We start from the raw sequence: 21,718 nt of genomic DNA on the forward strand, positions 1-21,718 counted from the left end.
ATCATTAAAAAGTCAGGAAACAACAGGTGCTGGAGAGGATGTGGAGAAATAGGAACACTTCTACACTGTTGGTTGGACTGTAAACTAGTTCAACCATTGTGGAAAACAGTGTGGCGATTCCTCAAGGATCTAGAACTAGAAATACCATATGACCCAGCCATCCCATTACTGGGGATATACCCAAAGGATTATAAGTCATGCTGCTATAAAGACACATGCACACGTATGTTTACTGTGGCACACTATTCACAATAGCAAAGACTTGGAATCAACCCAAATGTCCATCAGTGACAGACTGGATTAAGAAAATGTGGCACATATACACCATGGAATACTATGCAGCCATAAAAAAGGATGAGTTTGTGTCCTTTGTAGGGACATGGATGCAGCTGGAAACCATCATTCTCAGCAAATGATTGCAAGAACAGAAAACCAAATACCACATGTTCTCACTCATAGGTAGGAATTGAACAATGAGATCACTTGGACACAGGAAGGGGAGCATCACACACCGGGTCCTATTGTGGGGAGAGGCTAGTGGGGAGGGATAGCATTAGGAGATAAACCTAACGTAAATGACGAGTTAATGGGTGCAGCACACCAACATGGCACATGTATACATATGTAACAAACCTGCACGTTGTGCACATGTACCCTAGAACTTAAAGTATAATAAAATTTTAAAAAAATGCAAATATATAATTCAATCTTTAAATTCACTTTTATAAAATTCCCTCTGACATAAGGCTCACAAAACATAGAAGAAACACTTCAAAATTAGATGAGGCAAAAATTAATACTGCCAATTCAAAGAATTCTGCCAGAGACATATAGCACTGTTTATGAAATGCAACAAATGGCGGAAATAGTGAATTTTTGACATTTTCACTTTCTACTTTCAAAAGGAAGCAAAATTAAGCCAAACTCACAAGTCTATTTGCCTGTATACAAATTAAAAACTAAGTATTTCCTCAGCCAACATGCTTAACGATTGCTAAGTAATGTTTGACCAGAACAGATAGGTAAGAAAAAATAAAGCCTTTATATTATAGAGTACAAATGTGTTTGTACTTACAGATATTGCTGGGGAGAGTGTTATATTCCCTATAGATACTTTTAATTCATCCAAAGAAGCCATTGTGTGATGTGAGTTATTTGGATGCATAGGCTTAATTTCTATCCGATACTTCTTTGGTTCTTCATCTTCAGAGTCAGAATCACTAGATGAGTAGAAATGGTTCTCTTTGGTATGTGAGTTTCAGTTAAAGAATTGTTTTAAAATTACCTTAGATGTATAACCAGTTTTTCACACATCTATTTTTAAAAAAGAATGAAACCTTTAAGAGTAAAACAGACTTTGGGCCGGGCGTGATGGCTCACACCTGTAATCCCAGCACTTCAGGAGGCTGAGGCAGGCAGATCACAAGGTCAGGAGTTCGAGACCATCTTGGCTAACAAGTAGAAACCTTATCTCTACTAAAAATACAAAAAATTAGCTGGGCATGGTGGCACGCACCTGTAGTCCCAGATACTCAGGAGGCTGAGGCATGAGAATCACTTTCACCCAGGAGTAGGAGGTTTAAGTGAGCCGAGATCTCACCACTGCACTCCAGCCTGGGAGACAGAGTGAGACTTCATCTCAAAAAAAGAGTACAACAGACTTTAACAGAAATAAGATTACTAACTTTTATTAGTATGTCAAGGCCAGGCGTGGTGGTTCACACCTGTAAATCCCAGGACTTTGGGAGGCCAAGGCAGGTGGTTCACTTGAGGTCAGGAGTTCGAGACCAGCCTGGCCAATATAGTGAAACCCTGTCTCTACTAAAAATACCAAAATTGGCCAGACATGGTACACACACCTGTAATCCCAGCTACTCGGGGGCTGAGGCAGAAGAATCGCTGAAACCTGGGAGGCAGAGGTTGCAGTGAGCCGAGATTGTGCCACTGCACTCCTGCCCGGGCAACAGAGCAAGACTCTGTCTCAAACAAACAAACAAACAAAAAAACCAACACGTCAAATGACAAATAAGGAATCACATTTTATAATTAATAAAAAATTGGAAGAGGCTTTAAGTAATATACGATTTTCTTATAACTGCCTCCTTATATGCCAACATAATCCATAAGAATACCCAGATGATGGGCCGGGCGCGGTGGCTCAAGCCTGTAATCCCAGCACTTTGGGAGGCCGAGACGGGCGGATCACGAGGTCAGGAGATCGAGACCATCCTGGCGAACACGGTGAAACCCCGTCTCTAATAAAAAATACAAAAAAAAACTAGCCGGGCGAGGTGGCGGGTGCCTGTAGTCCCAGCTACTCTGGAGGCTGAGGCAGGAGAATGGCGTGAACCCGGGAGGCGGAGCTTGCAGTGAGCCGAGATCTGGCCATTGCACTCCAGCCTGGGTGACACAGCAAGACTCCGTCTCAAAAAAAAAAAAAAAAAAAAAAAAAAAGAATACCCAGATGATGAAAGGATATCATTCTGATTTGTTTCTGGTTTAATACTGTAGCCTTCTTCATCCACATCAGGAATGTTCTAAGGGAAAAAGAAAAAAAAATTATGACAACTCCAACGTACAAAATTATTAGAGATTATCAAAGTAGCCTCAAGTATTACTAAGGAACCAAACCACTTCTCAGATATCAACAGGTTAACAAGATGATTAACACTGAAGAAAAATTACATCCTTTTGATTAGCTTCAAATCACACTCCATGCTTTGGATATCTGAAAGAGGGAAAACCTGCAAAATGAAACAGGAGAAACACAACTCATAATTTCAGGGCAAGAAATCACCGAGGTGGAGACCAATTCAGATTGCTCAAAATCTACAGTTTCTGTTATAAATGAGGAGGAATATGTTAGTTTAAAAAGTACATGTGATTTGAAAGCTATTACCAAGTTAAATATTCTTTTTGCTATAAGCTCTATGGAAATATAAGATCTAGCACCTCTTTACGCAGTTTAAAGTTTGGGTGAACTAGCGAAACTATCTAAGACAAACCATCAGTGTCTGCCAACATGCCAGAGAGTGACAACCAGACACCATGTGTCTCATGAGAGAGGCAGGCCTGACAAAATAAAACAAGACCAAAAAAAACTCGAACCTGGATCTGATCAAGCCTCTAGATCCAAATGCCAATTTAAATAATATAAAGAAGTAAAACATAATACAGTATGGCAATATAATCAGCAAAATCCAAACTAAAGGAAACTATAAAACAAACCACCTAGTCTTGCCAATAAAAACACAGAAAGCGGACTGGGTGCAGTGGCTCACGCCGGTAATCCCAGCACTTTGGGAGGCCAAAGCAGGCGGGTCATGAGGTCAAGAGATCAAGACCATCCTGGACAACATGCTGAAACTCCATCTTTACTAAAAATACAAAAGTTAGCTGGGCACGGTGGCGCGTGCTTGTAATCCCAGTTACTCTGGAGGCTGAGGCTGGAGAATGGCTTGAACCCAGGAGGTAGAGGTTGCAGTGAGTCAAGATCATGCCACTACACTCCAGCCTGGTGACAGAGCAAGACTCCGTCTCAAAAAAACAAAAACAAAAACAAAAAAAACCAGAAAGCTAAATAGAGAGGGAGGGAGGGAAGAGGAACATGTAGATCAAGAGAGACTTAAGACATATCAACAAATTCAAACAAAGCATAATAAAACAGACATCAAAGATGATAAATATAAATACTGAACGGTTATTTGAAAATAATGAGTTGTAAATTATTTCTAGATGTGATGATATTGTGATGTTTTAAAGATAAATATAAACTCAGATGAAATTATATTATTCTAGAATTTGGGCAGAAGAAATGGATGGGCAGGATTAGCTAGGGCAAGCTGTTGTTGGGGCTGACTGATGCATGAGAAACCATGATGGTATTTTTTATAAATAAATACACACACACACACACACACACACACTCTCACACATATTTGTTTACAATTCTTCAAAATAAAAAAATAAAAATAATCTAGCTGGGAGTATTAAAACAGCAGAAGTAGCCTAAATATTATAACTCAGAAATTAGTTTTAATACATTTTAACAGCTTCAAGAAGGGTTTTCTGGTCACATTATAAAATTCCCATAAGTTGGAAGAACACTGCAAACAAGGAGAAATAACATACACAAAGACACAGAAAGATAAACATTCAGTTCAGGTGTTCAGAAAAAGATTTTTTTCAAGTTAAAGAAAACTGGGCATGCCTAAAAGCAGAAGAGGAGCCAATAAATACTACAGATATCATAGATATGTGAGATAAAATGAGAACAAGGTACTCAAAGAGTCAAGAAAAAACAGGATAAGACAAAGAGGCCCTTCCCTGTTCCTCAAGGACTAGGAAAAAATAAAAGTAAGAAAACGGGTATTTGGGTAGGAATGCCAGCAGTCTTGTGGAAAACCAATTTTTCATTCAAATCCTCAAAGTAAAGAAATAAAAAGCTAAGACTATGTGTATCTTGGGGTGTGCTGTGGTGAAGCGAAAGGACTGAGTGTAAATGAATGAAAATATAAACCATAAGCAAAAAACAAACAAAATGAGAAATAAAAGACTACCAAGAAAATTAAAACTACATTAAGATACCAAATTCAAAAGCTTGAAAATATACTCTGTTGGTGAAGTTGCAGGGGAAATGCATATTCGTACTTTGTGGGTATTAATACAAATTGGCACAACCCCTACAGAGAAAAATTAGGCAATGTGTAACAAAACTACATATACATTCACTCTTTTACCCAGGAATCCCATTTCTAGAAATTCATCGTGAAGATACAGCTCCAACTATTTAAAAGTACATATGCACAAGGTTATTCATTAAAGATTATTTATAACCTGTAATGATTAGAAATTACCTAAATGTCCAAGCACAGCTGAATAAACTATGGTACATACACAAAATGGGTAGAGACATCCCTCCATATCTGCAGGTTCGGTTTCAGTATTTGCACGTATTCAACCAACCGCAGATTGAAAATATTTTATTTTATTTATTTAGTTAGTTTTTTGAGATGGAGACTTGCTCTGTCACCCAGGCTGGAGTGCAGTGGCCCAATCTCAACTCACTGCAACCTCCATCTCCTGGGTTCAAGTGATTCTCCTGCCTCAGCCTCCCTAATAGCTGGGATTACAGGCACCCACCACCACACCCAGATAATTTTTGTATTTTTAATAGACACAGGGTGTCGCTATATTGGCCAGGCTGGTCTTGAACTCCTGGCCTCAGGTGATCCGCCCACCTCGGCTTCCCAAAGTGTTGGGATTATAGGCGTGACCCACTGTGCCTGGCAAAAATATTTTTAAAAAATAAAAAATAAGCTGGTTGTGGTAGCTCATGCCTATAACCCCAGTTCTTCAGGAGGCTGAGGCAGGAAGACTGCTTGAGCCTAGGAGTTCGAGACCAGCAATAGAATGGGCAATATAGTCAGACCTCATCTCTACAAAAAATTAAAACATCAGCTGAGCAGGGAGGCAAGCACCTGTAGCCCAGCTACTACGGAGCTGAGGTGGGAGGATCGCTTAAGCCTGGGAACTAGAGGTTGCAGTGAGCCCCGATGGTGCCACTGCACTGCAGCCTAGGCAACAGAGCAAGACTCTGTCTCTAAATAAATAAATAAGTAAACAAAAATAAAAATACACAAAACATGAATCTTTAAAAAACACAGTAAAACAACTATTTACAACATCCATTTACATTGTATTAGGTATTATAAGTAATCTAGAGATGATTTAAAGTATGACTTAAAGGATGTGTGTAGGTTATATGTAAACACTATGACAGTTTATATAAGGGACTTGAGCATTCAGTGATTCTGGCATCCTCAGGGAGTTCTAGAACCAATCCTGCAAGGACACTGAGGAACAACTATACTATGCAGCTGTTAAAAAGAAAAAAAAAAAAAAGGAGAAAAGTTCATATGAACTAATATGGAGTGATTACCAGGAAATACTGCTAATTTTTAAAAAGCCAAGTAGTAAAGAACATATATAGTACCATAACTTTTAAGTAAGAAGAGCAAATAAGAACACAAACATGTATCTGCTTATCTTTAATTAAAAAAAAAAAAACTACAGAAAGGATAATTAGAACACAATAAAGTTGGTTACCTACAAGGAAGGGCACAGGAAAGAGGAACACTTCTCTGAATATGCTTTTGTGGTTAGATAAAGGAATATTTGAAATTTTGGGGCAATATATACTTAAGTATTTAGAGACAAAGGGCCAGAATATATTTAATTTGTGCTCAAATGGATCAGAAAAAAACATTATACACATATAAACACATGCACAAATATAGAGAGAATGCAAATATGACAAAAAATAAAGGGCATACAAGTGTTCTTCATATGATTTCATTCTTGCAATTTTGTAAGTTAGAAATTATTTCCAAATTAAAAAAAAAAAAATTTAATGGAAAGAAAAGGCTGCCAAGGAATTGCAGCAAAAATCCTTTTACTGGTAAGGTATTCTGTTCTTCTAATCACTTTCTAAAGCTCAGCAAGAAAGATAAGAAGAACTGTGAAGGCAGGCACAACCAAAGGTTAGGGAGAACTAAGTGCAGCATTTATGTGACTATCACTTCCAAACTAAACAAACAGTCTACTGTAGCTAGCAGTGAGTTAACAGATGGAATTAAAAACCAGAAATAAAAAATCTAATGTAGGGTGAAGAGCAGATTCTACAGATAAAAAGATGACAAAGGCCGTGTTTTTAACACTGAAGGTAGAACACTTCCTCTTTCTACTGCTTGCTAATATGCAAACATCACTTTAAAATACTTTAAAAATAAGGAAACTTTGCTAATTGTGAATCTTTTAGAAATCAGAATGAAAGGTTTTTTCAAAATACTTTGTCCCCATTCCAAGTACCCTAGAAACACACCAGGTATTTAGTCTCCTGGAGGTTCTATCTCAAATTTAACAATGGACTACTTTAAATTTGTTTAGAATACACTATTTGTTTAGAATACACTATATAGCACAATGTAATAATTTAATAACACCAAGCTGTTTTCTATATGGCTGAGTAAGCAGCTTTTGGACCAACCTCCTGCAGATTACAACGATAAATTCTGATGAAAACACATCAACAGGCCAGGCACGGTGGCTCAGGCCTACAACCCCAGCATTTTGGGGGGTCAACACAGGAGGATCACTTGAGGCCAAGAGTTCAAGACCAACCTGCTCAATATAGCAAGACCTTGTCTCTACTCAAAAATTAAAAATTAGCTGGGTATGGTGGCACATGCCTGTATTCCTAGCTACTTGGAAGGCTGAAGCAGGAAGGATCACTTGAGCCAAGGAGTTCGAGGCTGTGGTAAGCTAGGATTGTGCTACTGCACTCCAGCCTGGGCCACAGATCAAGAACCTAGCGCTATTAAAAACAAAACAAAACAAAAAACACCATAAACAACTATCTGGAGGTAATGGAAAATGACCTAGAGCACCTACTAAAATAGCTCTACAAAGTGAATCAATGAAAAACTCTATAAAGTCAAAATGCTATTCTAAAAAAAGGTTCAAATAACCTACACAAAGGCAAGAAAAAGCAAAGCAAAACAAAAAACAGAGGAACAAACAGAAAACAAAAATAAAATGGCAATCTTAAAATCTGACAATATCATTACATATAAATGGTCCAAACATACCAATTAAAAGGCAGAGATTGGCAGAATGGATTTTTAAAAACATAATCCAACTATCTGCTGTCTATAAGAAACTTCAAATATAACAATACAGTTAGGCTGAAAGAAAAAGGATGGAAACAATTATACCAGGCAAACATGAATAATAACAAAGGGTAAAAGAGGATGTCTTAATATTAGATAAGGTAGAGTTCATAAAGAAAATTATCAGGGTCAGAGAGGAACATTATGTCCACACAAAAACCTGTAAACAATTGTTCATAGTAACTTTAATAGCCAAAAATTGAAAAACAACTAAAATGTCCTACAATGGATGAGTGGTTAAACAAACTTTAGTATATCCAAAACAAGGACTACTACTCAGCAACAAAAAATAAACTATTCATATGTACCACAGCATGGATAAATCCCCAAAGAACTGTGCTGAGTGGAAAAAAGCCAACCTCAAAAGCATACATATTGTATGATTTCACTTATAGAACAATCTTGAATTGACAAAATTATAGGAATGAAGAAAAGGTTAGTGGCTGCCAGAGGTTAAGGAAGGTATAAGGAAAAGTGGCTGTAAAAGGGCAACCAACATGAGAGATTGTTGTGGTACGGAAAATGTCCGGTTTTGACTGAATTAGTGTCAATATTCCAGTTGTGATACTATATGACACTTTTGTAAAATGTTAGTGTCAGGAGGAAGGGGTAACAAGTACACAGTACTGTTATGTACACCATCTTTGCAACCTTCCATGCATCTTTATTTCAAAATAAAAAGTTTTTCTTAAAAGCAGTGATTCTCAGTGTACTATCTTTTTACTGCTAGAACTATTCATAGAAACCTGATATTAATAAAAGCTTACACATTACCTGTGTTCATCTTTACCCATTCAATCCATGATTTCTATATTAGGGCCCACACAGCTGCAGTGAAGCCCTAGGTCAAAAGCAGTAAGAACAAGAACAGAATAGGCAACTTCACCCATCAGTCTTAAAGACAGTTGCTTACTCTGGCTAAAGTGGCGGTGGCAATTTAAAAAATATATACCAGAATGGAGCTCAAGAAACAAGAGTAAATGAAATGTTTCTTAATTTCTGTTTGGAATGGGGACATAGGCCAAAACCAAAAAAAAGAAAAAAAGAGCAATTATACTTCTTTGGCTAACTTGCAAAACATGCAGTTGCTAAAAATAATTTTTTTAATTACACGGACCTTTAAAGAAAGGAATAAGAAATGAACAATAATTTCCCTACTAGGAGAGCTTATTGATGTTTTAAAAAATAATTAGTAAGAGAAAGCCATGAATAGGCCATAAGTTATTATCTATAGGCTACAAATAAAAGAAAATAACAAGCCTGGACAACACAGTGAGACACCGCCTCTACCAAAAACGAAAAAACATAGCCAGGCATGGTGGCATATGCCTGTGTTCCCAGCTATTCAGGAGGCTGGAATGGGAGGAACGCTTGAGCCTGGGAGGTCAAGGCTGTAGTGAGCTATGATCGTGCCACTGAACTCCAGCCTGGGTGACTGTATTTGTCTGTTCTCACATTGCTATCAAGAACTATCTGAGACTGGGTAATTTATAAAGAAAAGAGGTTTAATTGGTTCACAGTTCCACAAGCTGTACAGGAAGCATGGCTAGGGAGGCTTCAGGAAACTTAAAATCATGGCGGAAGGCAAAGAGGAAGGAGGCACATCTTACATGGCCGGAGTAGAAGGAAGAGAGTGAAGAGGGAGGTAATACACACTTTCAAACAACCGGATCTTGTGAGAACTCACTCACTGTCACGAGAACAGCGAGGGGGAGATCCATCCCCTGACCCAATTGCCTCCCACCCATCCCCTCCTCCAACACTGGGGATTACAATTTGACAACAGATTTGGGCAGGGACCCAAATCCAAGTAACATCAGCCAGAGAGCAAGACCCCATCTCAAAATAAAATAAGTAAAAAGAGTCTCCTTTCTCTACTGACCATTGCAATTCTTGGCCCCAAAGGTATCCACAATTAAAGTGTCTTGTAACTCATTCTTCTAAAATAAAGATAACACATATATCCACATATTTATATTCTATTTTTAAAACAGCAATCACTTAAAAGATCATACTTGTTTTTATTTAGTACGTTCTTTCCATATCAGCAGATACAGATCAACTTAACTCTTTATAATATCTATTACCCCACCAATTTATTTAACCAGTTCCCATTTTGATGGATTCTTTGGTGTTTCCAGTTTTTTGCTAATACAAACAATGTTGAAATAAATATCTATCTCTCCCTCACTTTCTATATATGCATGAATCTTAAGTGTGTGTGTGTACATACATATATACTTTATATATGTGTGTATGTGTGTATACACACACATACACACACCAATACAATGTGCGTGTGTAAAGTTTTGTTACTATAACTGTAACAGTAAATTCCTAGCAGGGAGATAGCATGGTCAAAAATGAACTCACACTTCTTATTTGGGGTAATACTGCCGAACTATCCACAAGACGGACAGTGTCAATTTACATTCCTACCAACAGTATGAGCGTATCAAAACCTTTGCTGGCCAGGAACAGTGGTCCACATCTGTAATCCCAGCACTTTGGCAGACTGAAGTAGGAAAATGGCTTGAAGCCAGGAGTTCAAGACCAGTCTGGGCAACACATCCCCAACTCTACCAAAAAAAAAGTTTAAGAAATTAGTTGGGCATGGTGACATGTGCCTACAGTCCCAGCCACATGGGAAGCTGAGGCAAGAATATCGCTTGAGCCCAGGAGTTCAAGGTTACAGTGAGCTATGATCACACAACTGCACTCAAGCCTGAGCAACAGGGTGAGACTTTGTTTCTAAATTAAAAAACAAAAAATTAAATTAAAAAATTTCCCAATATGATTAGACACTATAGTAAATTCATTCTAATTTGCACCAGAAGAACACCACTATTTTGGAAAATATTCATTACGGTTATCACTTTTATTTCTTTTTATGAAAATTGAGCATTTTTATCCTATGCCCTTTTCCTACTAGGTACCCACTTACTTTTTGTATTGATTTGCATATAAACTTTATAAATGAAAGCAATTAGCCCCGTCACATGTCTTGCAAAGATGCTCTGCCAGTTTGTCTCTGATGATTCAAATCCTTTTATATTTTTTCTAGTTTTATATATTTTTCATTTCTACACAGTCAAATTTATCAATTGCTTCTTATCCAGTATTAGAATTTTGTATTCTCTTTTGTATTCTGGAGAAGTACTAAGTAAAGTTCAAAACTGGATAATATTATCATTATAAAATAGTATTAATTAGTTACTGAATTAAAAATGTTTTATTTAAAGGGAATATATATAAACTAAAACATGAAGTATTAAAGTTGTATTTAATTTTCCAATCATCATTTTAATGCTACAAATAATTCAGAAATAAAATGCATAAAAATAATGCAGAAATAAAATGAGTACTAAAGTTATTGCCAAACACATCTGCTGCTTTTCATTAATTAGTTAACCAAGGGTATCAAACAAAGTAACCAAGTGGTAAGGTAAACGTTGTAACTCCAAAAATACACTGATGATTTTAACCCCATAACTCATTATAAGTCTATTTCTTATTTTTCATATAAATTTGTTAACAAATCATAATTGTATTTTAAAGCCAAAATATAAAACAAAATACTAATTTATCTTAGTTAAGTAACATAAAATACAGTGTTTCACAAAATATTTTTAGTTATTTTGGTACACTATGATGCTGTAACAGATCAAAATGTTTTTGGATCAAAGGAAACAATAGTTATGCAGGCAGGAACAATAAGCAAAGGACAGAGATTGTTTGAAACTCCTATACTTATCAACATGAACAGTATCTAATGAACAGTTTGAAAAATATGCCCATCTATACATTACTTAACAACATTTGGTAAATCTACTCTCTCACTGTAACCACAGGGAGCTCCATTTGATGTCTTCTTTAATTACACATAAAGAAATACATTTAATCAAGAAATATAAGCAACCCTTCTTTAAAATAAAACAAAAAGCACAGAAAAGTACTGACCATGGTTCTTGTTGCTGTTATTTCTAAAATGACAAGCTCTCAAATGAAACTCAAATGCATGCACAATGTTGTATTTTAATAGATCTAAGAATACATTAGTAAGAACACCACATTTTAAAATAAAGTATACAGATTTGATTTCTGGCATGTTTCCCAAGAAAAAGCAGTATGATATGGCACCACTCCAATTTTAAAAGTGAAATGTCCCACTTTTCAAAGGTGGTTAGAAATACTTTCTATTTAATAGGAAAGCATCTGGCAATGTAAATCCAAAAATACATCTGTAAAATAATTTTAATAGTGAATTTACAATATGATGGTATTTTTCTTTGAAAGACTGGTAACAACTCAACTCAAATATGTTAGGTTTGTCCTAATGAAAATAACTAATTTAAATTGTTTATATCGAAGTTAAATCTACTTACCAGTGAATCTGCATCAGGGCATTCACTATTAAAACAAAATATCAGAAATATTCAATAATTAGAATTGTCTGCTAATTATGCTTGTTTAAAGTCTTTACTTTGGTACTTAAATATAGCTTTTATTTAAACTCTACAAAAAATATTTAGAGAAATCAAACCATGAAGATTAAAACATACCAAATCATTTTAAAATTCAAAAAAGGCATTCTTATACCCATACCAACTGACAAAATAAAAAACAAACAGCTTACAAGTATTCCTTTTTTCTATCAGCTTACATTATGCTTTAAGGGCTTATAAGTATTCTAAAACCTATTTTCAAAAGTAATTCTTTTCCATGAATATACTCACACATCATTGACTTTAAAAAAAAAAAAGTCATTATTAAGTGGCAAGTAGTCTGAAAACCTAAAACTACTGGAAAAAAATACAATTTTTAAACACTTCAGTTTCTTTTTTTTTTTTTTTTTTTTTTTTTTTTTTTTTTAATTATTATTATTATACTTTAAGTTGTAGGGTACATGTGCATAACGTGCAGGTTTGTTACATATGTATACTTGTGCCTTGTTGGTGTGCTGCACCCGTCAACTCGTCATTTACATCAGGTATAACTCCCAATGGAATCCCTCCCCCCTCCCCCCTCCCCCCTCCCCATGATAGGCCCCGGTGTGTGATGTTCCCCTTCCTGAGTCCGAGTGATCTCATTGTTCAGTTCCCACCTATGAGTGAGAACATGCGGTGTTTGGTTTTCTGTTCTTGTGATAGTTTGCTAAGAATGATGGTTTCCAGCTGCATCCATGTCCCTACAAAGGACACAAACTCATCCTTTTTGATGGCTGCATAGTATTCCATGGTGTATATGTGCCACATTTTCTTAATCCAATCTGTCACTGATGGACATTTGGGTTGATTCCAAGTCTTTGCTATTGTGAATAGTGCCGCAATAAACATACGTGTGCATGTGTCTTTATAGCAGCATAATTTATAATCCTTTGGGTATATACCCAGTAATGGGATGGCTGGGTCATATGGTACATCTAGTTCTAGATCCTTGAGGAATCGCCATACTGTTTTCCATAATGGTTGAACTAGTTTACAATCCCACCAACAGTGTAAAAGTGTTCCTATTTCTCCACAGCCTCTCCAGCACCTGTTGTTTCCTGACTTTTTAATGATCGCCATTCTAACTGGTGTGAGATGGTATCTCATTGTGGTTTTGATTTGCATTTCTCTGATGGCCAGTGATGATGAGCATTTTTTCATGTGTCTGTTGGCTGTATGAATGTCTTCTTTTGAGAAATCTCTGTTCATATCTTTTGCCCACTTTTTGATGGGGTCGTTTGTTTTTTTCTTGTAAATTTGTTTGAGTTCTTTGTAGGTTCTGGATATTAGCCCTTTGTCAGATGAGTAGATTGCAAAAATTTTCTCCCATTCTGTAGGTTGCCTGTTCACTCTGATGGTAGTTTCTTTTGCTGTGCAGAAGCTCTTTAGTTTAATGAGATCCCATTTGTCAATTTTGGCTTTTGCTGCCGTTGCTTTTGGTGTTTTAGACATGAAGTCTTTGCCCATGCCTATGTCCTGAATGGTACTACCTAGGTTTTCCTCTAGGATTTTTATGGTATTAGGTCTAATATTTAAGTCTCTAATCCATCTTGAATTAATTTTCGTATAAGGAGTAAGGAAAGGATCCAGTTTCAGCTTTCTACTTATGGCTAGCCAATTTTCCCAGCACCATTTATTAAATAGGGAATCCTTTCCCCATTTCTTGTTTCTCTCAGGTTTGTCAAAGATCAGATGGCTGTAGATGTGTGGTATTATTTCTGAGGACTCTGTTCTGTTCCATTGGTCTATATCTCTGTTTTGGTACCAGTACCATGCTGTTTTGGTTACTGTAGCTTTGTAGTATAGTTTGAAGTCAGGTAGCGTGATGCCTCCAGCTTTGTTCTTTTGACTTAGGATTGTCTTGGAGATGCGGGCTCTTTTTTGGTTCCATATGAACTTTAAAGCAGTTTTTTCCAATTCTGTGAAGAAACTCGTTGGTAGCTTGATGGGGATGGCATTGAATCTATAAATTACCTTGGGCAGTATGGCCATTTTCACGATATTGATTCTTCCTATCCATGAGCATGGTATGTTCTTCCATTTGTTTGTGTCCTCTTTGATTTCACTGAGCAGTGGTTTGTAGTTCTCCTTGAAGAGGTCCTTTACATCCCTTGTAAGTTGGATTCCTAGGTATTTTATTCTCTTTGAAGCAGTTGTGAATGGAAGTTCATTCCTGATTTGGCTCTCTGTTTGTCTGTTACTGGTGTATAAGAATGCTTGTGATTTTTGCACATTAATTTTGTATCCTGAGACTTTGCTGAAATTGCTTATCAGCTTAAGGAGATTTTGGGCTGAGACAATGGGGTTTTCTAAATATACAATCATGTCAACTGCAAACAGGGACAATTTGACTTCTTCTTTTCCTAACTGAATACCCTTGATTTCTTTCTCTTGCCTAATTGCCCTAGCCAGAACTTCCAACACCATGTTGAATAGGAGTGGTGAGAGAGGGCATCCCTGTCTTGTGCCAGTTTTCAAAGGGAATTTTTCCAGTTTTTGCCCATTCAGTATGATATTGGCTGTGGGTTTGTCATAAATAGCTCTTATTATTTTGAGGTACGTTCCATCAATACCGAATTTATTGAGCGTTTTTAGCATGAAGGGCTGTTGAATTTTGTCAAAAGCCTTTTCTGCATCTATTGAGATAATCATGTGGTTCTTGTCTTTGGTTCTGTTTATATGCTGGATTATGTTTATTGATTTGCGAATGTTGAACCAGCCTTGCATCCCAGGGATGAAGCCCACTTGATCATGGTGGATAAGCTTTTTGATGTGTTGCTGAACCCGGTTTGCCAGTATTTTATTGAGGATTTTTGCATCGATGTTCATCAGGGATATTGGTCTAAAATTCTCTTTTTTTGTTGTGTCTCTGCCAGGCTTTGGTATCAGAATGATGTTGGCCTCATAAAATGAGTTAGGGAGGATTCCCTCTTTTTCTATTGATTGGAATAGTTTCAGAAGGAATGGTACCAACTCCTCCTTGTACCTCTGGTAGAATTCAGCTGTGAATCCATCTGGTCCTGGACTTTTTTTGGTTGGTAGGCTATTAATTATTGCCTCAATTTCAGAGCCTACTATTGGTCTATTCAGGGATTCAACTTCTTCCTGGTTTAGTCTTGGAAGAGTGTAAGTGTCCAGGAAATTATCCATTTCTTCTAGATTTTCCAGTTTATTTGCGTAGAGGTGTTTATAGTATTCTCTGATGGTAGTTTGTATTTCTGTGGGGTCGGTGGTGATATCCCCTTTATCATTTTTAATTGCGTAGATTTGATTCTTCTCTCTTTTCTTCTTTATTAGTCTGGCTAGTGGTCTGTCAATTTTGTTGATCTTTTCAAAAAACCAACTCCTAGATTCATTGATTTTTTGGAGAGTTTTTTGTGTCTCTATCTCCTTCAGTTCTGCTCTGATCTTAGTTATTTCTTGCCTTCTGCTAGCTTTCGAATGTGTTTGCTCTTGCTTCTCTAACTCTTTTAATTGTGATGTTAGAGTGTCAATTTTAGATCTTTCCTGCTTTCTCTTGTGGGCATTTAGTGCTATAAATTTCCCTCTACACACTGCTTTAAATGTGTCCCAGAGATTCTGGTATGTTGTATCTTTGTTCTCATTGGTTTCAAAGAACATCTTTATTTCTGCCTTCATTTCGTTATGTACCCAGTAGTCATTCAGGAGCAAGTTGTTCAGTTTCCATGTAGTTGAGCAGTTTTGATTGAGTTTCTTAGTCCTGAGTTCTAGTTTGATTGCACTGTGGTCTGAGAGACAGTTTGTTATAATTTCTGTTCTTGTACATTTGCTGAGGAGTGCTTTACTTCCAATTACGTGGTCAATTTTGGAGTAAGTACGATGTGGTGCTGAGAAGAATGTATATTCTGTTGATTTGGGGTGGAGAGTTCTGTAGATGTCTATTAGGTCTGCTTGCTGCAGAGATGAGTTCAATTCCTGGATATCCTTGTTAACTTTCTGTCTCGTTGATCTGTCTAATGTTGACAGTGGAGTGTTGAAGTCTCCCATTATTATTGTATGGGAGTCTAAGTCTCTTTGTAAGTCTCTAAGGACTTGCTTTATGAATCTGGGTGCTCCTGTATTGGGTGCATATATATTTAGGATAGTTAGCTCTTCCTGTTGAATTGATCCCTTTACCATTATGTAATGGCCTTCTTTGTCTCTTTTGATCTTTGATGGTTTAAAGTCTGTTTTATCAGAGACTAGTATTGCAACCCCCGCTTTTTTTTGTTCTCCATTTGCTTGGTAAATCTTCCTCCATCCCTTTATTTTGAGCCTATGTATGTCTCTGCGTGTGAGATGGGTCTCCTGAATACAGCAGACTGATGGGTCTTGACTCTTTATCTAGTTTGCCAGTCTGTGTCTTTTAATTGGAGCATTTAGTCCATTTACATTTAAGGTTAAGATTGTTATGTGTGAACTTGATCCTGCCATTATGATATTAACTGGTTATTTTGCTCGTTAGTTGATGCAGTTTCTTCCTAGCCTCGATGGTCTTTACATTTTGGCATGTTTTTGCAATGGCTGGTACCGGTTGTTCCTTTCCATGTTTAGTGCTTCCTTCAGGATCTCTTGTAAGGCAGGCCTAGTGGTGACAAAATCTCTAAGCATTTGCTTATCTGTAAAGGATTTTATTTCTCCTTCACTTATGAAACTTAGTTTGGTTGGATATGAAATTCTGGGTTTAAAATTCTTTTCTTTAAGAATGTTGAATATTGGCCCCCACTCTCTTCTGGCTTGTAGAGTTTCTGCCGAGAGATCTGCTGTTAGTCTGATGGGCTTCCCTTTGTGGGTAACCCGACCTTTCTCTCTGGCTGCCCTTAAGATTTTTTCCTTCATTTCAACTTTGGTGAATCTGGCAATTATGTGTCTTGGAGTTGCTCTTCTCGAGGAGTATCTTTGTGGCGTTCTCTGTATTTCCTGGATTTGAATGTTGGCCTGCCCTACTAGGTTGGGGAAGTTCTCCTGGATGATATCCTGAAGAGTGTTTTCCAACTTGGTTCCATTTTCCCCCTCACTTTCAGGCACCCCAATCAGACGTAGATTTGGTCTTTTTACATAATCCCATACTTCTTGCAGGCTTTGTTCATTTCTTTTTCTTCTTTTTTCTTTTGGTTTCTCTTCTCGCTTCATTTCATTCATTTGATCCTCAATCGCTGATACTCTTTCTTCCAGTTGATCGAGTCGGTTACTGAAGCTTGTGCATTTGTCACGTATTTCTCGTGTCATGGTTTTCATCTCTTTCATTTCGTTTAGGACCTTCTCTGCATTAATTACTCTAGCCATCAATTCTTCCACTTTTTTTTCAAGATTTTTAGTTTCTTTGCGCTGGGTACGTAATTCCTCCTTTAGCTCTGAGAAATTTGATGGACTGAAGCCTTCTTCTCTCATCTCGTCAAAGTCATTCTCCGTCCAGCTTTGATCCGTTGCTGGCGATGAGCTGCGCTCCTTTGCCGGGGGAGATGCGCTCTTATTTTTTGAATTTCCAGCTTTTCTGCCCTGCTTTTTCCCCATCTTTGTGGTTTTATCTGCCTCTGGTCTTTGATGATGGTGATGTACTGATGGGGTTTTGGTGTAGGTGTCCTTCCTGTTTGATAGTTTTCCTTCTAACAGTCAGGACCCTCAGCTGTAGGTCTGTTGGAGATTGCTTGAGGTCCACTCCAGACCCTGTTTGCCTGGGTATCAGCAGCAGAGGCTGCAGAAGATAGAATATTTCTGAACAGCGAGTGTACCTGTCTGATTCTTGCTTTGGAAGCTTCCTCTCAGGGGTGTACTCCACCCTGTGAGGTGTGGGGTATCAGACTGCCCCTAGTGGGGGATGTCTCCCAGTTAGGCTGCTCAGGGGTCAGGGACCCACTTGAGCAGGGAGTCTGTCCCTTCTCAGATCTCAACCTCCGTGTTGGGAGATCCACTGCTCTCTTCAAAGCTGTCAGACAGAGTCGTTTGCGTCTGCAGAGTTTTCTGCTGCTTTTGTTGTTGTATAGTTGTGCCCTGTCCCCAGAGGTGGAGTCTACAGAGACAGGCAGGTTTCCTTGAGCTGCTGTGAGCTCCACCCAGTTCGAGCTTCCCAGCGGCTATGTTTACCTACTTAAGCCTCGGCAATGGCGGGCGCCCCTCCCCCAGCCTCGCTGCTGCCTTGCCGGTAGATCACAGACTGCTGTGCTAGCAATGAGGGAGGCTCCGTGGGTGTGGGACCCTCCCGGCCAGGCGTGGGATATGATCTCCTGGTGTGCCTGTTTGCTTAAAGCGCAGTATTGGGGTGGGAGTTACCCGATTTTCCAGGTGTTGTGTGTCTCAGTTCCCCTGGCTAGGAAAAGGGATTCCCTTCCCCCTTGCGCTTCCCAGGTGAGGCAATGCCTCGCCCTGCTTCAGCTCTCGCTGGTCGGGCTGCAGCAGCTGACCAGCACCGATTGTCCGGCACTCCCCAGTGAGATGAACCCAGTACCTCAGTCGAAAATGCAGAAATCACCGGTCTTCTGTGTCGCTCGCGCTGGGAGTTGGAGCAACACTTCAGTTTCATTTGAAGTACTTTCCATAACTTAGTATACAAAAAAGTCAAAACTAGTTTTTTCCAAATATACTGAGTAGACTTCCAGTTGGATAACTTTCTTATGTAATGTAATATGTAGTTGAGAACTGAAATTCTATCATTTAACTGATAAACAAGCATTGAATTTGCAAATACACTAGTGAAAAGTATTATTTAAAATGTAAAACTAAAACATAAAGAAGACCTAAATATGTACAACTAAGGACAGTGAGGTCATAAAAAATGAGGTTGGATAGAAGTATTTCCATGTATGCACTCTAACATAAATTCACAAACAAAACTTAAGAGCACAGATGTAAAAGGCTTTTGGATCTTTAACTAATGACAGTTAATGCACATAATGCAGGCTGAGCATCCCTAATCCAAAAATCTGAAATCCAAAGTGCTCCAAAATCTGAGACTTTTTGAGCACTAACAAGATGCTCAAACAAAATGTTCATTGGAACATTCTGGCTTTGGGATTTTTGGTTTAGGAATGCTCAACTGGATGTATTCTGCAAATACTTCAAAATCCAAAAAAATCTGAAATCCAAAACACTTCTAGTCTCAAGCATTTCAAAGGATACGCAATGTGTGTCAAAATCTTATACAAACAGATAAACGCCATTTATCCAAATACTAAGCAAATGCCAGAAGAATCTACAAAATTGAAGAATTTTCTTAAAGGAATACAGGATAAAACAGACTGAAAAAATTAAAAAGGAGGAAGATGACATTGCTCTTAATCCAAAATGAAGTACCAAAGAGACAGGGTAAATGCGAAAGGTGACTTTCTTTCTTCTTTTTTTTTTTTTTTTTTTTTTTTTTTTTTCATTTTTTCTCTAACACAGAGTTTCACTCTGTCACCCAGGCTAGATGGAGTTTAGTGGCGCCATGTCGGCTCACTGCAACCTCTGCCTCCCAGGTTCAAGCAATTCTCCAGCCTCAGCCTCCCAAGTAGCTGGGATTACAGGTGTGTACCACCACACCTGGCTAATTTTTGTATTTTTAGTAGAGATGTGGTTTCACAATGTTGGCCAGGCCGGTCTTGAACTCCTGACCTCAAGTAATCCACCCTCCTCGGCCTCCCAAAATGTTGGGTTTACAGGCGTCAGCCACTGCACCTGGCCCCCCAGGTGACCTTCTATCCACTTAAAAGTCATTTTAAATTGCACATTTTGAAATACAGCTTCCTTACTGGTAGATGAGAAACACTATACTTTAAACTTATGCATACTCTGAAGAAATGTTCCAGAAAAGGCATAATAATAATAATCCAATCCTAGAGAATCAAATTAATAAAGATGTTAGAACATTTCTACTTTCTTCTTTTTTTAAAAAAAGATGCAGTTTGCCCATAAAAGGAAGTGTTAAAAGTTCCAAAGAGTTTACTCTCTGGCTTTAAGCCAAAACACTCCAGTCACTGGGGTAAAGTACTTATCTGTTTGCCTTCACAGTGGGCTATATGAGACCTGCAGAAGAAGCTCCAGGAAGAGGAAGCTCTGAAAAGGGTCTGTCTCCCATAATTACTAGCATCTCAAAAGCCTTCTGGCTATGAAGAGGCATTTCAAGAGCCTCTGGCATTTCAGGCAAAGTGAATTCTAACATTTTTCCTGCCAAGAAGTTTGAAAGAAGGTGATGATGGTGCAGTGGTTTAAGCACTGGCTTTCTGCTCTAGTATTGCCATTGGTTAAAAAACAAAACCAAAAAACCACCCTAAGTGGCTTAATATCATATTGGGAAATTATTGATAAGGAAAACTGTTTTAAAAACCTGGTTAAAAAATACTATAAGCTCCCTACATGAACAGTAATGAAACCCACACATTATAAAAATAATTTAAGGCCATGATTCTTTACAATATAGCCACTAACAGATGAACTAGATATATTTTAAAAACTTACTAATCAACTGATCAGATTTCAATATGTATTGCTAATATTATAAAAATAGATTAAGTTTCACCCCCTTAAAAAAATCCCCTTCATAAATGCTCAAGAAAGACATCTGAAGAAGATTTGATAACTATAGATATAAATCACTTTGCAATTGGTCTTGATTTGTTAACCAAATACTACTTGGGAGAGGGGAAGAGACAGCCATTTAAAATGAAAGAAATTCTAAGAAACTCAAATAGAAATATAACTAGGTAGAAAGCAAGAATACCCAAAGCACAAACTGTTCTCTTATATTAAAAATATGAGAGCCCATCAAATATTAAATCTCATGAGAATTCCATTGATTATGCTAGGGAAGTGCGGTCTTTAATTTTCAGTCAGTGTTGGTGGGTCAACAAATCACTCACGACTTTTGATCAGTGTCTCTTCTATCTAAATGGACTGAATAATCATGGAAAGAAAGATTTCTTTAATTCTAGTTTGTCTCTGAATAATCATAGCTCAATGATTCTTAACCCCAGGTATACATTAGAAATCAAAGGGGCTGCTTAAAAAAGAGCAAAAATTATGTTGAGGTTTCATGCCGAGAGAATCTGATTTAATTGGTCTGAGGTAGGACCTAGCTTAGGTATATTTACTTTAATTTCCCAGGTAGTTCTAATGTGTAGCCAAAGTAGAAAACAAACAAACAAACAAAAACTTTGGTTAGCTAATCTAACTCAATTTCTTACATATTTATTACATATTCTTTGTATATTAATTTTTTATTTTTAAAAGAAGGTAAATCAAGCCGGGCACGGTGGCTCAGGCCTGTAATCCCAGCACTTTGGGAGGCTGAGGCGGGTGCTTCACCTGAGGTCAGGAGTTCGCGACCAGCCTGGCCAATATGGTAAAATCCTGTCTCTACTAAAAATACAAAAAATTAGCCAGATGTGGTAGGCGCTGTAATCTCAGCTACTTGGGAGGCTGAGGCAGGAGGAGAATAGCTTGAACCCGGGAGGCAGAGGTTGCAGTGAGCCGAGACTGTGCCACTGCACTACAGCCTGGGCAACAAGAGTGAAACTCCATCTCAAA

The 21,718-nt window shown here is 37.8% G+C and overlaps 1 protein-coding gene across 1 annotated transcript in view; it reads right to left on the reverse strand.

The window, feature by feature from the left end:
• The window catches only part of LOC105475167 (FCH and mu domain containing endocytic adaptor 2), a 142,146-nt gene that overhangs the window by 43,475 nt on the left and 76,953 nt on the right, over nt 1-21,718 (reverse strand). The window contains exons 10-12 of the mRNA XM_071098823.1: nt 12,116-12,140; nt 2,477-2,537; nt 1,076-1,248 (exon numbers count right to left, since the gene is read on the reverse strand). Of these exons, the coding sequence (XP_070954924.1) occupies nt 1,076-1,248; nt 2,477-2,537; nt 12,116-12,140 (259 nt within the window). The remainder of the gene's footprint in view (nt 1-1,075; nt 1,249-2,476; nt 2,538-12,115; nt 12,141-21,718) is intronic.

Source organism: Macaca nemestrina, chromosome 6 (assembly GCF_043159975.1).
Source record: "Macaca nemestrina isolate mMacNem1 chromosome 6, mMacNem.hap1, whole genome shotgun sequence".
Lineage (NCBI taxonomy): Eukaryota > Metazoa > Chordata > Mammalia > Primates > Cercopithecidae > Macaca > Macaca nemestrina.